Here is a 16,528-nt window from a genome sequence, read left to right as displayed (position 1 = left end):
GTGGCCCTCCTTTGGACCCTCTCAATGCTGTCCACATCCCTCCTGAAGTGCCGCACCCAGAACTGAATGCAGTACTCCAACTGCGGCCTGACCAATGTCGCATAGAGGGGGAGGATCACCTCCTTGGCCCTGCTTGTGATGCATCTATGGATGCATGACAAGGTGCAGTTAGACTTCCTGACTGCATCCTCACATTGGTGGCCCATGTTCATCTTGGAATCAATAATGACTCCAAGATCCTTTTCTGCCTCCATGCTGACGAGAAGGGAGTTCCCCAGCCTATAGATATGCTGCTGGTTCTTTCTCCCTAGGTGCAGTACCTTGCACTTGTCAGTATTGAATCCCATCCTATTCTCATTTGCTAACCCCTGTAACCTGTCCAGATCTAGTTGTAGCCTGTCCCACCCTTCTAGCATGTTCACCTCTCCCCACATCTTAGTGTCAAAGCCTGGCACCGCCCTGGCCAGGGCCGGGGGGTCGGAGACTTAGAAAGGTACTTAGTAAGGAAACTGGATCTACGCAAGTGTGGGCTTGAGCTTCAATAAGTGCATGCATGACACTGAAGCCCTACAGCCCAGTTGCAGTTATTCCATTTATTGATGCAAAATGGAAAATTTGAACATACCAATTAAGGTCCCAAAGACTTTTGAAAATCAATTCCCTTCAATCTTGGGAAAATCTTTTGTAACTTTTTAGTATGAACAGGCTATTGGATGTGTTCTGAGCCATAATTCCCAGCACCAGGATGTTACAAAACCCCCAAATAGTGCTTTTTCTGTCTGGCTGCCCATAAAGTAGGATATATTCTAAAAGAGCAAGCTGGCCCTGAAGCAAAGTTGAGAATAGATCCTGGACAGTCACCCATGTGGCCCATAGGGAAATGTTTTTGTCAACCTGCCTGAAACACAAGCAATCTGAGGCACAATTTATACACAGTAAATGAGAGAAAAAGAATACTTGTGGTATATAACTACTGTCAGTGGAGATATAGATGTATGTACATTTGGAGCCCTTTGAAAAAGGGAACATTTCAGAATGGTAGCAGCTGTTCCAACTGTTGTGTGTGGACAAGCTGAGAACGATACGAATGCAGGACAGTTGCTCCAACTTGAACATTGGGTGAAGCATGTTAAGGTGTTCTTTGTGTTTTATGGCAATGTACCTGGTAATTGTACAATAGGGTTGTTGTGTAGTTTTAAGAATATGTTAGACAAACATTCATTTAGGATGGTTTGGATAGGGAAGACCCTGGCCTGAGCAGGGGGTTGGACTAGATGACCTACAGAGGTCCCTTCCAGCTCTAGTTTTCTATGATTCCATGGTTTTAACTTGGGTACTGCTGGTAGCAAAGAGCTCAGCATAGGCTAAGAAATCCATTTGAGAAGTTTAGCAAATTCTCAGGCAGTTAACCCTTGCTGAGTGCCACGCTACTGCAGCTATATGTTTAGTGGAGCTCACGCTATCAAGCTTAAAGCAACGTTGCTGTTGTTTACACGAGTTGGAGTCAATGCCATGGCTGTAGTATAGTCATATCCTTAGTTAATGGGCTCCTATTCCGGGACCTAGAACTCAGACCCAAACCAGAGTTGCTTAACATTTAACTTCTAAGGTGATTCACTTCTGGATTTGTAGTACAGCCCTGGACAGTCAGCTCTGATGAGCTTCCTTATCATTACCCATCACTTGACTGCCAGGGAATCGATGATTTTGTTAGATGAAAATGTCAGTCTTAAGCCCTTTTCCTTTCAGCACTGATGCCCAAAATGTAAACTTTTCCCTTGGGGGACTCACCAATGGAAAACAAGAGATTTTCTCATTAAAAGGGTTCCTTAACTGCCTGGTGCATGGAGAACACGAGTCTCCCGGGCTTGCAGTAGGTACTGATTGATGAGTGACCCATATCTTTTTGGAATTCCCAGGAAGTCCAGAGGAAGGGGCAGAAGCCCTCCCAATCTCCTCCCTGCCAAACTTCCTGCTCCTGCCATGCCCTATTTCAACAGCTCTGGGGAGAGGGAAGGAAGAGAGTCTGCCTTCCTGCACACTTAAAGCCATCCACAAGAAGGGGGAAGAGGCCCACACCCTGTCTCAAATTCCATGGACTATCATGTCATAAAAAATGTGCAGTGTACCCCAGCTGCAGGAAATCAGGGATGGGGGATGGATCCCCAGGTCTATACAAGGAAGCTTCTTCAAACATGGCAAGCCTCACAGCTAGGTGGGGGGACCACCTCAAACACACACCTTGGAAGTAGAACGTACTAGGTTGATCTCACGACATGGGTTCATCAGACCTACTCTGACCTGATAGCACACTTTGGGCTGGGCAGCAAGGCGTTGGTAACTAAATTACTTCTACTCCCAGCTCTGTCCTCCAGAATTGCCTTTGACTTGGCTGTTTCTCTTTATTTCCTTTATAACAGGCTGTCCTTTCAAAAACACAAGCGGTGAGGTTGCTGGGATGCACTCAGCTTAAGCTGCTCATATTTTTGCTGATGCTTTCTGGGTAGCAGATTTGCATATCTAGTGTGAAGGTGACTTCTACAGAGAGACTGCAGTGCAGGGTGGCATAAATTGGTCATTTTCCAGAGCTAATATTTGCATTGCAGGAATGTCACTACAGCTGGGGCTCATTCTCAGAAAACAGTGGGACTCCTCCTCCCTCCCCATTCTGGGCTCAGGTTTTCTTGTGCTACCAGTGCCAGGTATTGTTGGACATAGAAAGGCAAGGAAAGGCAGGAAGGATTCAGGGGCAGCTGGAGAGTTGGGGCTGTGATGAGTACCTTTGCATGAGGTACTGCCAGCAGTTACTCATCCATTTTATTCCTACGTCCTGCTGGGCTTCTGTGATTCAGACGTTCTTGCTGTCTACATGCATCTGATTCACCTGCAGAGATGCCTAAGACAGTTTTGGAAAGGAAAAGACAGAGGGAACCATTGCTCCAAATGTTTCTTGCCTTCCAAGTGGAGGGCTAGAGGCAGGATCATAGATTCATAGATGTTAGGGTTAGAAGGAACCTCAGTAGGTCATCGAGTCCGACCCCCTGCCCTGGGCAGGAAAGAGTGCTGGGATCAAATGACCCCAGCCAGGTGCTTGTCCAATCTCCTCTTGAAGACCCCCAAGGTAGGGGAGAGCACCACCTCCCTTGGAAGCCCATTCCAGATTCTGGCAACTCTTACCATTAAGTTCTTTCTAATGACCAACCTAAATCTGCTCTCCATCAATTTGTGGCCATTGTTCCTAGTTACTCCAGGGGGTGCTCTAGTAAACAGAGCATCTCCTATTCCCTCCTGCCCTCCCCCGATGAATTTATAGGCAGCCACAAGATCACCTCTCAGCCTTCTCTTGCAGAGGCTGAAAAGACCTAGGTCCCTCAGTCTTTCCTTGTAGGGCCTTGCCTGCAGGCCCCTGACCATATGAATGGCCCTCCTCTGAACCCTCTCGAAATTCTCCACATCCCTCTTGAAGTGCGGCACCCAAAACTGGACCCAGCACTCCGACTGCGGTCTGACCAGTGCCGCATAGAGGGGAAGCATCACCTCCCTGGACCTGTTCATCATGCATCTGCTAATGCATGATAAAGTGCAGTTAGCCTCATTGATCACTTTGTCACATTGACAATTCATGTTCATCTTGGAGTCAACTATGACTCCAAGATCCCTTTCCACTTCTGTGCTGCTGAGAAGGTCATCCCCCAGCCTGTAAGTGTGTTGGTGATTCTTTTCGCCCAGGTGCAGCACTTTGCACTTGTTTTTGTTGAACTGAATCCTATTTTGCTCTGCCCATTTTTCCAACCTGTCCAGATCCGCCTGGATCCATTCCCTGTCCTCTGGTGTCTTAACTTTGCCCCATAATTTGGTATCATCTGCTGTGGATCTAAATACAACTCTACTCATGTTACTGAGCAGAACAGCACCTAAATCTATAGTAATAATGATAATGATTATTACCAAGCTATTATGTTGTAATTTCCATCAGTACATCACAAAGCTCTTTGCCAAAGAGATCAGTACCAAGAGCCCCATTTTTACAGACAGGGAAACTGAGGCACAGAGGAGCAAAGTGACTTGCTTGATGTCACCCAACAGGCTGAGTACTCTGCTGCACAACTGCCACACTTTGGGCACATAGGGGCACCCCATTCCAAAGGATACTCACATACAAGACCAAGTCTTCTCTGATGCATATACTTCAGACCCCTTTTTCTGTTTGTATGTGAAGCAACAGAAATGTAGCCCATAGGCGTATTTGTGTCCATGCACAGCTGTTGCATTTGGACTGGTCCACCAAACAACACCAAATCAGTCTTCAAGAGTGATTGCTAGTGCATAGATTGTGGTGCTCTCTTTCTCAGTCTCTCTCCCTCTCTGTGTGGCAGAAGCTAGCCATGATGCATCTGGAGCAGAACAAGGAAGAATCTATGGTCCTGGGATTCACAATCAGTTCTTTGGCTCTAGGCCCATACCAAAAATAGATGAGTTCCCCCTTTGTATCAACTCAGCTCTGATGGGTATGCTCTGGGGTAATAGTGAAACAAAGTACTACCCACTCCTAGCCAGCCAGTGGAGAATGGAAATACCCAGAGCCTCTATAGAGCTGTTTTCCTCTATGCTAGTGAGAACAGGCTTTATGGCCTCTGTGCAGGCAGGTTGGGTAAGTGCTTCATTTTGCCTTAAAAGCAAAAAGATGCAGTGGGATTGAATCCTTATCCTTCTTGTTTTCTGCCCTCTGCTCTCATTCTTCTGTAGCCATGGAGAAGCAGTACACACAAAGCTAACTCAGAGAGCAGAAAGATTAGCTACAATACAATGGAGATATAGAGAGCTGTGAACCTGGGAGCTGCATTTCAGTCAATGCAGGTAAACAAAGCCCCAGTGAAAGATCAGGGTAAATCTTAGAGGCCATAGCCCATTGTCCCTGGACCACAGTAATCAAACAGATAGAACCAACACAAAAGCCCATCAGATTGGCAAGATCAAGGGACAAAAGGGCCACAATAGCTAGCACTATTAAATGGGCATTAATAAATTGTTTGCACTGCTGGATTGTAATGAATACTGGAGCTTCAGAGGCTTTTCAGGTCAGAAGGGACCACTCTGATATCTAATCTTGAGTTTCTGCATAGCACAGGCTGGAGGATCCTGCCTGGAACTCATAAGCTGAGTCTGTAATACTTGTATTCATTTTGCCTGAGACTCAGGATGAAAAATACAAATAAACAGGAAATTATTCCTAGTATGATGAAAATATATTTTCGTGAGCTCATTGGTTTTTCTTTTCTCTCTCTCTCTTTGAAGGATGAGAAGAATCAGGTGTTGATAACAAATGCATGGCTCCAAATGGTGAGTAATTACTTTGTATTATCACAGGCTGAAAATTGCTATAACAAAAAAGTTGTTAGACATGATCCTATGGTGCAAGAGTATCCTGTTGTCTTCCATTCCATGAAACAAGTGATGGAAATAGAATTAAATCCTTGGAAACACTGAATAAAGCAATATGAAATGGGATTTGCAAGGTAGACTGCTAGGAACAGTTCCCACTGGTATAAGGACTCTGATATGGGCTTAGGGCCAATCCTAACTGGCTTTCAGCATTAGCTGGACACTTTGGGTGCCTATCCACGTACAGAGAGGCTGCTCTTATTCGTTGTAATTACAGTCTCTACTATTAATTGTGTTTAAAGTGCCCCTGCTGCCATTTTTCAGGGATGCTGATACATATGACACTCCAAGTACTTTAATTAGAGCAGCTCTTGGAGCCTCCTGGAGCACATCTATAAACACCTTTTAAGTCTACAGAACAGTGTTTACCAATTTTTTGATACCTGGGGCACACTTTTTTTCTGGATTAAAATTGGTGGCACACTTCACTTTTACACTGAAAAAGGTGAGTGTGTGTGTGTGTGTGTGTGTGCATTTTCTTTCAAAATATATAACATATTCCATTCCCCTGCCAGAAGAAATCATACCAGTGCTGAGATGTACTGTTTAAAAAAACCATGCTAAATACACCTTTCTTTCAGCCAATGATTAGTCTCCATAGCAGTGTTTTTCAACCTTCCTAGCCTCAAAGCCCCCCTCCATAATTTTTCTGGATTTGGCAGCACCCCAGTTGAAATCACAGAGATAGATCTAAATTCAGAAGAGATAAGGAGGGCCTTGAGGTTAAAAACATTTAAAGTCACTGCTCTTGCTGGTGCCACTTAAGGGCACCAAGGGCAGGACCTCCCTGCTGTGCGCTGCTCTTTCCACTGTCTGCCCCCTCCTGGCACTTTTTTCCGTACCTCAAGAGGCAAAGGCAGCCCCTGCTGGTGAGGCTGCTCCTACAGGGTCTCACAAGCTGACAATCACACCCAAAGCCCCTCCTGCCAGCCCAGAGAGCATGGGATGAGTGGAAGGGATGAACCAGGCTGCAAAGCACAGCTTCATCTGTGCATCCGCCCAACCACCCACTCGCAACAGAGAACGCTGCTGGAAGCACGGCAGGGGTCAGTACAGGTGTGAAGGGATGGGGGAAGGTAGCAGCGGCAGCGGCAGTCCCCACAAGAGCAACCACAGATGTGGCTGTAGTAGCTGGAATAGGCTCAAGATTCTGGGTGTAGGAGGAAAGCATTTACCTCCTCACACAGGGAGATTTTCTGGCACAATAGTGCTGCATTTTGACCTCCCCTAACCTAGCCTGTATGATCTATACTGATCATTCACCCTTTGGGAATCACTACCTTAGACATACCCAGTTATTATTTTAGCATTGAAAACAAAATGATGGGCCATATTAATTCATTGTGTAACTATGATGACTCCAATGGAGATACACCAGTCATGAACTTGAACTAAAGGCAAAGATGCTCCTAAGTGGAGGCCTAACATTAGACTGCTAAACCTATGTCTAGGCATTAAAATTGGAAGACTGATTTTCAAAGGGGATGGGCTCTTGGCAGTTCCCACTAAAATTGATGGCTGGACCTTTCAAGGGATTGGAACACCAAAATTGCACTTTTTTTAGTGGGAGGTAAGCATCTTAGGCTCCTTTGACAATCCCAGCCTGTATCTCCATATGGTCATAGAAGTCAATACTTCTACGTCCATATGGAGATACATGCTGTGGAAATCTTTCCGCTCATCTAAGGAATTAGAAGCCTGAGTTCCATGTTGAGTCCATGGGGCGCAGACTCCTAAATCCATCAGGACATATTTATATGCTTGTGGCTGTGTGCCACAGGAGGGAAACTCCTGCAGACACTCTGCCCACAATAAACCCAAACCCAGAAGTGTGGGGTCAAACTGCTGTAGTGGGGTTATCCTGTGTTTTTTCCCCAAAACCTCAGTCTCCAACATGCTTGAAAGCAGCTGATGGAGGGGCCCCAGAGAGTTGTCCTTGTTTGTATTTCTGGTTTGGAGCAGGCATGTGGGAGAAAATGGATGTGGTATGCTTGGATGTGTTCCTACTAGGACATATAGCCACTGTGGTGTGGATATACCATTATGCACTCTTATAAATCACCTTCCTCTTTTGTATTTTAAACTGTGGCCTTCATTTATCCATCTTGCAAATAAGCTATGCCTCCTGAAGAGATGGTCAGTATAGATCATACAGGCTAAATCAGGGGAGGGCAAAATGCAGCCTACAGGCTGGATCCGGCCCACCAAGTAATTCTATCTGGCACACGGCAGGTCTCTTGGCCTTACCTGGCCAAGGCATGGAAGGGCAGCTCAGGCTGTGATGTGTGCAGCTGGTCCTGCCACCCCTGGGTGCAGAGGTGCTGCCTGGCACAGAGCGCAGCTTGTCCTATCCCCATGCATGACTCTTGGACACACTGGAAGTTGTAGTCTCCTGGGCCTGGAGGTGTGATGGCACGGTGGGGGCAGCATGGTGGTCAGACTGAGCTTCTTGGCAACTCCCACAGTGGCAGCTTGCTCTGCCCTCACACTTCTAGCTGTTGCTGCCAGTGTCACCACCACCACTGCCAGACCCGACCCCAGGCACCCTGTATGCAGACCAGCCGGGGACCCCCATGAGCAAGGTGCACTCAGCCGAGCAGATGGGATGGGGCCACGGACAGGTGGGGAGTGGCATCTGGGAGTGGGATGAGCTGGCAGGGCCGAGGCCAGGATTGCAGGGCAATGACAGTGCAGGACTGGGGCTCGGGGCAGAGGCATGATCTGCTTCCTGCAAAACTGGCATCCACCTCAAGGATATGCAAGGAGAGGATCATGGCTCTACCCTGGGTCTTGGCTCCATACTGTTACCCCTGTGATTCTGACCTCAGCCCTGCCCTCCTGTCCTGCTCCCAGATGCCACTCCCTACCCACCCACGGCCCCATCCACACAACTGAGCATGCTTGCCTGCAGGGATCCCAGGCCAGTCTCCATGTGGACCCTAACCACCCTCCTGCTCTATCTGGCACTCCCTAGAAGTGGGTGTGGGGAGATGGGCTTAGGCTGGATAGGATCAATTGGCATCTCTCCACCCCCACCTACCATCCTCCCTTCCCAGCTGGTGTAAACAGCTGTAATGGGGGGAGCGCAAGGCTGGGTCAGCACCCACCTCCCCACAGCCCTTAACAGCTCACCAAAACTCCTTAAGTGGCTCTCCAGCCTAAATAATTGCCCACTCCTGGGCTAGGAAGTGTTAGGGCTGATTAGCATGTTGATGTCTTTGAGGAACCCTCAGATGGGACCTCCTACAGTGTCATTCAGTGTTACCAACTTAGTAATTTTGTCATGACTTTTTGGGTGTTCTTAGAGACAAAATGTCTTTATTGAGGATCCAATATCAGTTTACTACATGGAATCCTTGGTAAATTGTCTAGTGACATTTTTGGAGACAATAGAAGGTCTGCCTAGTGACATCTCATGACTTTTGAAGGTCTGTCTAGCAAACCTCATTTTGGAGGTTTGTTCATTGCTATTTAATTAATGCCCCAGTTTGGGATTCAGGGTTCCTGTATGGTTGAAAATATTATCTGTTCTCAAGCAGCAACAAACTGACATCCTGAATTGCTCATTAAAGAGGAGGCTCCAAAGAGAGAATATCTTGGGAGAAATAGAAAAGTGAATGCTTTTATTATATTATCAGGGACTACAGAATCATTTGCTCTTCCTCCTGCTATGCTGTGATTTATGGCATGAGTGGTCCTAGTTATAAAAATAAATAACCCAATTCATCCCAGGCTACTCTGCTAGCTTAGTACCTGCTGCCATGTTACCTCTTTTGCAGGCCTCTTGGGTGTTTTTTTATTTGATTTCTACATCCCCCTCCTTAAAAAGGCTCAGGGTGGCTTACAATATGGCCATAAATACAGCTAAAATAATAAAGCAATAATAGGCTTTTAGCAGGAGAACATAGATATCTTGTAGCTCTGATTTCAGTATGTGCTATTGAAATAATGTTCAGCAAAAATCCAAACCTGGAATTTATTTGGTGCAAGTGGGGAGGGGGGAGAGCATAATCATTTTGGAATATGTAGTGCAATTTTATGATAGACCCTCAGCAGGTATAAATCAGCATAGCTCTGTTAATATAATACATGCTTCCTATCAATTTCTTTAGACAATAAACAACGCTAAAAACACAATAAATCCAAATGTGTGCAGACATTACTTTGTGAACTGAGTGCAAGCACCTGTCATTTTAATTTTTCTGTCACTTGTTAATAACCAAATAACACTTAAAAGTATACCGTCACTACTATTACTAATATTCTGTACATTTCTGTACTACTCAAAATGTGTTCATGTTCCAAACTTAATAGAAGATGTTCTCTTCTGCTATTTAACACTGTAGGAGAAATAACTATTTATGCTTACATGTTCCTCCAGTATTGGATTGACGTTTACTTGTCTTGGGATCAGTATGAGTACCCGGGTGTCCAGAACTTACGATTTCCAGCTGATCAGATATGGGTGCCAGACATTCTCCTGTATAACAGGTAAGGAAGATGAAAAAACACAGGACACAAATAAGAGCAAAAGCCTCAGCTGCTGTAAATCAGTAGAGCTCCATTGACTTCAGTGGAGTTTACGTCACTTGAGGATTTGGCTTATAGCATCAAGCAACGGAAATGAAACCGGATAAATGCTCATACAGAATGGAGCGTAGGGATGAAATACAGTGTTATCTTAAAGAGGTTCTTAACACAGAAGTCATGTGAGGCCCTCAGGAATCATCTGTAATACAAACGTTACATTACAAATACAAATCTTGTGCCGATGCCCGGAAGTACAAATAATTAACGTGGGTCCACAGAAATGTAAGATTGGAAGAAACCTCAAGAGATCATGTAGTCCAGAGCTGCCTAACCTCAGAGGAGCCTGGGGCCGCATGCTGCATTGGTCATGGGCCTGGGGCTGCACATTGTGTGGGCTGCATGGCCTGTGGGCTTTTGGGATGCCTGATGTGCCAGCAATGTGAGCATCCTCCCTGCTAGCTGCTGCCAGATGGGTGAGTGCTCCCTCCCCCATGCTGTTGCCACATGGGCAATGCGAGCCCACCCAGCCCCATAAGTCCCTTGCTGCTGGTACCATGTGGGCAAACCTCCCGCCTCACCCTGTCACTGCTGCCAAATGGGCAGTGTGAGCCCACCCTGCCATGAGAGCCCCTTGTAGCTGCTGCATGAATGAGCACCCACCCTCTGCCACTGCCACACTAGCAGTGCAAGCCTACCCCACTGCCACTGCCCCCATCATATGAACCCATTGTCCACCACTGTGCGATGCCCCCTCAACCTCCTACTCTGCTACATGGGCAGCGAGCTTACCGTCAGCTGTGCTGCCCTGTGCTGCCCTATCACAGAGACTCTGGCTGCCACTTCATGGCAGGACCAATGGGTAGACTGGCGGCTGGGGGTGGAGGAGCCTGTGGGCCTCACATTAACCCCTCACAGGCCTGATCTAGTCCAAGCCCCTGCATCGAGGCAGGATCATGGAGACCACCTGTGGCAGATATGCTCTAATTAGTTCTTGACATCCTGTAGCAGAGGTAATCCTAAACATCTTGTTCTGTTGCTTCACTTCCTTGTCATCAGACAGTATTAAGATCAGCTCTCAGTTCTTAATGTTCTCTGTGCTTAATTCCCTCGGACCTGATGAAGAATGCCTTGCATTTGAAAGCTTGTCTAACTTTATTCCAACCATGCAGCTGGTTCAATAAAAAATATCAGCCCCCGCCCCCCGCAAAAAAATCCTTGCATCTAACAAAACGTCCAATGTAATCCTTCTTTACTGTCAATTAAACTGAATTTTTTCTCATTCTTTTTCTTATGAACATGGAGAACAATTTATCAGCGTCTTCTCCATAACATCCTTCTATGTACTGAAAAATTATTTAAAGTCGCAGTCTTGTCTTTTCTGTATTAAACAAATCCAATCTTGTCCTCCTTTCCTCATAGGTTATGCTCTCTAAACCTCTTGTCATTCTTTCTGCCCTGCCCTGGACTCTCTCCAGTTTGTCTACACCATTATTAAAGTGCTGTGCCAGGAACCGGACATCATACTTTAGCTGTTACACTGGCAGAAGCACCAGTACAGCAGAATAATTACCTCCCCATGTCTAATGTACAATACTATTTTTATTACATCCCAGAATTAAATATGTCTTTTCTTGCAACACTATTATTTGTTGCCCTGGGTATATTTTGTGGTCCACTATGGCCACCAGATTTGGTATTTTTTGCCATTTTTCTGCTCAGCCACATATTCCTTGTCTTAGTTTTGTACATTTGATTTTTCCTTCAGAAGTGCAGCATTTGATACTTACCTTCATTGAATTTTATCCTGCTGAATTTGGTCTGTCTATCCAATTTATCAAGATAATTTTGAATTCTGAATCTGCCTTCCACTGTGCTCGCAACCTCTCCCAGCATAGTATCATCTGAAAATTTGATAAGTGTACTCTATGTCATCCTCCAAGTCATTGTTTGCTACAAATACTTAAAGATAATCGCAAATGGTTCAGCTAGTTCCTTAAGCACCTTAGAATGAATGTAATCAACTACTGTCAACTTGAATATATCCATTTTATCTAAATGTTCTTTAACCCGTTTTCCCTTGTTCTGGCTTGCACTGCTATTCCCTTGTTAGAATTAACTGTACTGAAGTATCTGGTCACAGCTGACCTTTTTTATTTTAAAAGTAAAGACTAAAACGAGCACTCAGTGCCTCAGCCCCTTGCCTCATCTAATATTTGCTCCCTTTCCCTATTCAGCAACGGATTCCCTTTTTTCCTCCTCTTACATCTAACACTTTTATAGAACATTTTTGTTGCCTTTTATGCCCCTTGCTAGTTGTAACTCCTTTTGTGCCCTTCTGATCTTATCCTTATATGCCTGTGCTATATTTTTTTACACTCAGCCTTAACTGTACCTTTAATTTAGCATCTTTCAACAACTGCCAGATCTCTTACTCTTCTGTATCTCTCAGGTTATCTTTCCAAGAGACAGTGCTTGCCAGTGCCCTGAGTTTGTTGAAGTCTGCTTTTCTGAAAACTATTAGCCTTATTCTGCTACTCTTACACTCTACTTTCTGCTGCTACTCTTCCTTTCCTTAGAATGATGAACTCTTATCTCCTCATGATCACTTGCACCCAAATTACCTTCCACCTATAAATTCTGTCTCAGCACATTCCTCCCTATTAATGCAAACCAGATCTAATAGCTTCTTCCCTCTTCTAAAATACAATTATGTCTCTATGGCTTTCCAAGAATTTGATGGACTTTGTGTCCCACTACATTGATTTTCCAGTAGATACCGAGGTAATTAAATTTCCCTATAGTCAACAGATCCTGTCCTTAGGATACTTCTTTTAGGGTGTATCTACATGTGCATATTAATGTACAGCAAAAAACTCTAGTACATATTGCATGGGGGTTTATTGCTGCCAGGTACCATGTTTACATGTGCGCCTGGGACTGCAGCATGTTGAGCCGAGTTGGAGCAGCCTCGGCTGGCAGAAGGCTTGGGGGGTGACCCTAGGTTGCTCCAACCCAGGCCACTGTGCTGTGGAGAGACTGGCTGGGACACGGGGGTATTTCATTGAGGGGCTAGCCAACAGGCAGCCCTCACACTGAAGCACCCTCATGCCCCAGCCAGCAGGGTTAGTGTCTACACATGCCTTGCTGCGCACAAAAAAACTCTGCAGCAGGATAATACTTGTATTTACAAGTAATAACCTTCTGTGGAATTTATTAGTTTCCGTGGCCTAATAGGGCCATACGTGTAGACACTGAGATGTTTACTATGGAGCTAATTAGGCAACTCTACAGTAAATGTCTCATGTCGACATTTTTTTAGATGCTCAAAAATAGTCCCTGTCACCTTCTCCTCCACTATAGGTGGTCAAAGAGAGATACGTTAGCCATGTTAGTCTGAAGCTAGGTAGAAGACACGTTAGAGACTGATTTAGAGAAGCATTAGCTTTCATAGGTGACAGTATAATTCATTTGAAGCTTATGGCTCCCTGAATCAGTTAGTATCTGAGATTCATAGATTCATAGATGTTAGGGTCGGAAGGGACCTCAATAGATCATCGAGTCTGACCCCCTGCATAGGCAGGAAAGAGTGCTGGGTCTAGATGACCCCAGCTAGATGTATATCCAACCTCCTCTTGAAGACCCCCAGGGTAGGGGAGAGCACCACCTCCCTTGGGAGCCCGTTCCAGACCTTGGCCACTCGAACTGTGAAGAAGTTCTTCCTAATGTCCAATCTAAATCTGATCTCTGCTAGCTTGTGGCCATTGTTTCTTGTAACCCCCGGGGGCGCCTTGGTGAATAAATCCTCACCAATTTCCTTCTGTGCCCCCGTGATGAACTTATAGGCAGCCACAAGGTCGCCTCTCAACCTTCTCTTGCGGAGGCTGAAAAGGTCCAGTTTCTCTAGTCTCTCCTCGTAGGGCTTGGTCTGCAGGCCCTTAACCATACAAGTGGCCCTCCTCTGGACCCTCTCCAGGTTATCCGCATCCCTCTTGAAATGCGGCACCCAGAATTTCACACAGTACTCCAACTGCGGTCTGACCAGCGCCCGATAGAGGGGAAGTATCACCTCTTTGGATCTATTCATCATGCATCTGCTGATGCACGATAAAGTGCCATTGACTTTTCTGATGGCTTCGTCACACTGCCGACTCATGTTCATCTTGGAGTCCACTAGGATTCCAAGATCCCTTTCCGCTTCTGTGCCACCCAGCAGGTCATTCCCTAGGCTGTAGGTGTGCCGGACATTTTTCCTCCCTAGGTGCAGCACTTTGCATTTCTCCTTGTTGAACTGCATCCTGTTGTTTTCTGCCCACTTGTCCAACCTTTCCAGGTCTGCTTGCAGCTGTTCCCTGCCCTCTGGCGTGTCCACTTCTCCCCATAGCTTTGTGTCATCCGCAAAGGTGTCACTCTGCTCTGTCTTCTATGGGTGAGCAAGAGTAGATGCTTCTCATGGCATGATCTTGATTTTCCACATTTTTATCTTCATCCAGAGACATTTCACAAACTTGTCCCTAATACCTTCCAGCACTTCCGAACAAGTGCTTACATTTCTGACATACACTGTGACCCTTTCCCATTTTTCACCCTATCTGTCCTTCCTGAATAAGTTACACTTTTCTATGCCAATGTGCAGCCCCATTGTATGTTCCACCCATAATGCTCTTTGTTTTACTGACTTCTCTGCTTTCATATTTTTTTCTGGTGAAATATGTAGTTCTGGTACAGTCAGGTGGCAAATCAGATGGAGTCAGCTTTGAAAAATGTCAGGGTTATATATTTCTAAAAGACTGAAAGTAGGAGTGAGCCAAAGCTAAAGTCAATGGAGAGAGTCCCAATAACTTCCTGAAAACCAGCCACTACAGACTGCTGTGTTTTTCCCTCAAGGCCCCACCATATCCCTTGTGCTGCAGAAGGCTCCCTTCCCTATCTTGCAATATCACTCTGGCCCACAACACCCTCTTGTCATTAAAGAGGAGCTTCAGTGCCCAGCAAATACCATGCCAAGCCTAGTACCTTCTAATAGGAATGAGGCATCATGGGGCCAGAGATTACAAAGCATTCAATCCATGCAACTGAGACCAGGTCTCCCAAAGCACTCAGCAGCCCACACTGGCTGCTGTCTTGGCATCAAGTGTGCCAGGATCTTTTAAAAGTCTGGCCCTCTCTGTTACTTACCCAAAACAGGAGCGCACCTCCTCTGAACATCTCCGTCTAGTGCTCAGAGAGGTCAGCCAGAAGAACTGGGGCCTGAATCCTTAACCTATCTGGTCCAGACACTAAAGAAAGATTCAGGTTTAGTTTGGAAACAAGGTACACATTTAGTCTAAGGCAGGTGTCAGCAAAAGATGGTCCATGGGCCAGATCCAGCCCCCAGAGCCACAGAGCTTTGCCTCTGCCTGTGACTATGCTGGGTCTGAACATCAAGGAGCTGCACTGGGGCCAGGGAGCTAATAGTTGTGCCCATCCATGCCACTGCCACTTATCTCTGCTCCCCACCCCCTTCTGGGGCTGGGATATGGGTGCAGCTTCCAGCTGGAGGGGAGCAGCACTTAAGCTGGGCAGCTGGAAGCTGTGTCCTCTCTTCACCTCACTCTCCCTACCCAAGCTATGCTGCAAGTGCAGCTTCCAGCCAGAGTGGAGCTGCGCTGGGGCTGGACTGCAGGGGAACAGGGTCAGGGAGAAATAAGAACAGAATGGAAGCAGCTCCCAGCTGCCCAGCACCAGCATAGCTCCCCACCAGTTGGAGGCTGCACTTGCAGTGCAGCCAGGAGTGGAGGCTTGGGGAAGCAGTGGTGGCACGGGTGCAGCTCCCGGCTTGATGGCTCTGGAGAATATGCAGAGAAAGCCCCTTACAGCTGACATGCTGTGGAAACCACCATGGCCTGAGAAAGGTTGCCAGCCTGTAGTCTAACAACATTTTGCAAGGACTTGTCTATCTATCCCTAATATACCCAGCCCCAGCCATCCTTCACTCAGGAGTTCACAATTATTTACTTGGTTGTTCTCTGTATTTTGAATTCAAATACCTGTTGTCTCTTTCTTTTTATGTTATGCTTTAGTGCGGATGAAAGATTTGATGCAACATTTCATACAAACGTGTTGGTGAATTACTCTGGCTCTTGTCAGTACATTCCTCCAGGTAGGAGACAGATTTTGTTTGTTGGTTTAAATCATGCTTTCATAACTACAATAAACTTACTGTCACAGAATTCTCCTAAAAGAACTGATTCGATTGTTTTAGAAGCAGGTACAGATTACGATTATGGGACAGACTTCCTAAAAAATAATATTTTCTAAAAAAAAAAAATCATCTCCCAAATCACAGAATCATAGAAAAGTAAGGGTGGAAGGGTTATCTAGTCCAACCCCTGCTCAAGGCAGGATTATCCCCATCAAGACTAGCACAAGCAGATCTTTATCTAACCTATTACTAAAACTATAAAGGCAACACTGCCACACAACCACAAAGCATAGCGCCCTAACCTGCTGCAGGCAAAGCAGGAGGACAACAGTGGCCAATACAATATTGTTTCAAATACACTCAAGAGATCCAAGG

The 16,528-nt window shown here is 45.9% G+C and overlaps 1 protein-coding gene across 2 annotated transcripts in view; it reads left to right on the top strand.

The window, feature by feature from the left end:
* Nucleotides 1-16,528, top strand: part of LOC102561740 (neuronal acetylcholine receptor subunit alpha-7) — a 167,998-nt gene that overhangs the window by 78,792 nt on the left and 72,678 nt on the right. The window contains exons 1-4 of one of the 2 annotated variants that reach the window (XM_019490637.1): nucleotides 4,782-4,857; nucleotides 5,296-5,340; nucleotides 9,824-9,933; nucleotides 16,032-16,111. In XM_019490637.1, coding sequence (XP_019346182.1) covers nucleotides 4,852-4,857; nucleotides 5,296-5,340; nucleotides 9,824-9,933; nucleotides 16,032-16,111 — 241 coding nt within the window. In that variant the 5' untranslated portion in view covers nucleotides 4,782-4,851. Of the gene's footprint in view, nucleotides 1-4,781; nucleotides 4,858-5,295; nucleotides 5,341-9,823; nucleotides 9,934-16,031; nucleotides 16,112-16,528 lie in introns of those variants that run through there. The other variant, XM_006276962.3, reaches the window with a different exon arrangement.

Source organism: Alligator mississippiensis, chromosome 3 (genome assembly GCF_030867095.1).
Source record: "Alligator mississippiensis isolate rAllMis1 chromosome 3, rAllMis1, whole genome shotgun sequence".
Lineage (NCBI taxonomy): Eukaryota > Metazoa > Chordata > Crocodylia > Alligatoridae > Alligator > Alligator mississippiensis.
The sequence above is the reverse complement of the archived record's forward strand: the minus strand, read 5'-3'. Positions and strand labels throughout refer to the sequence as shown.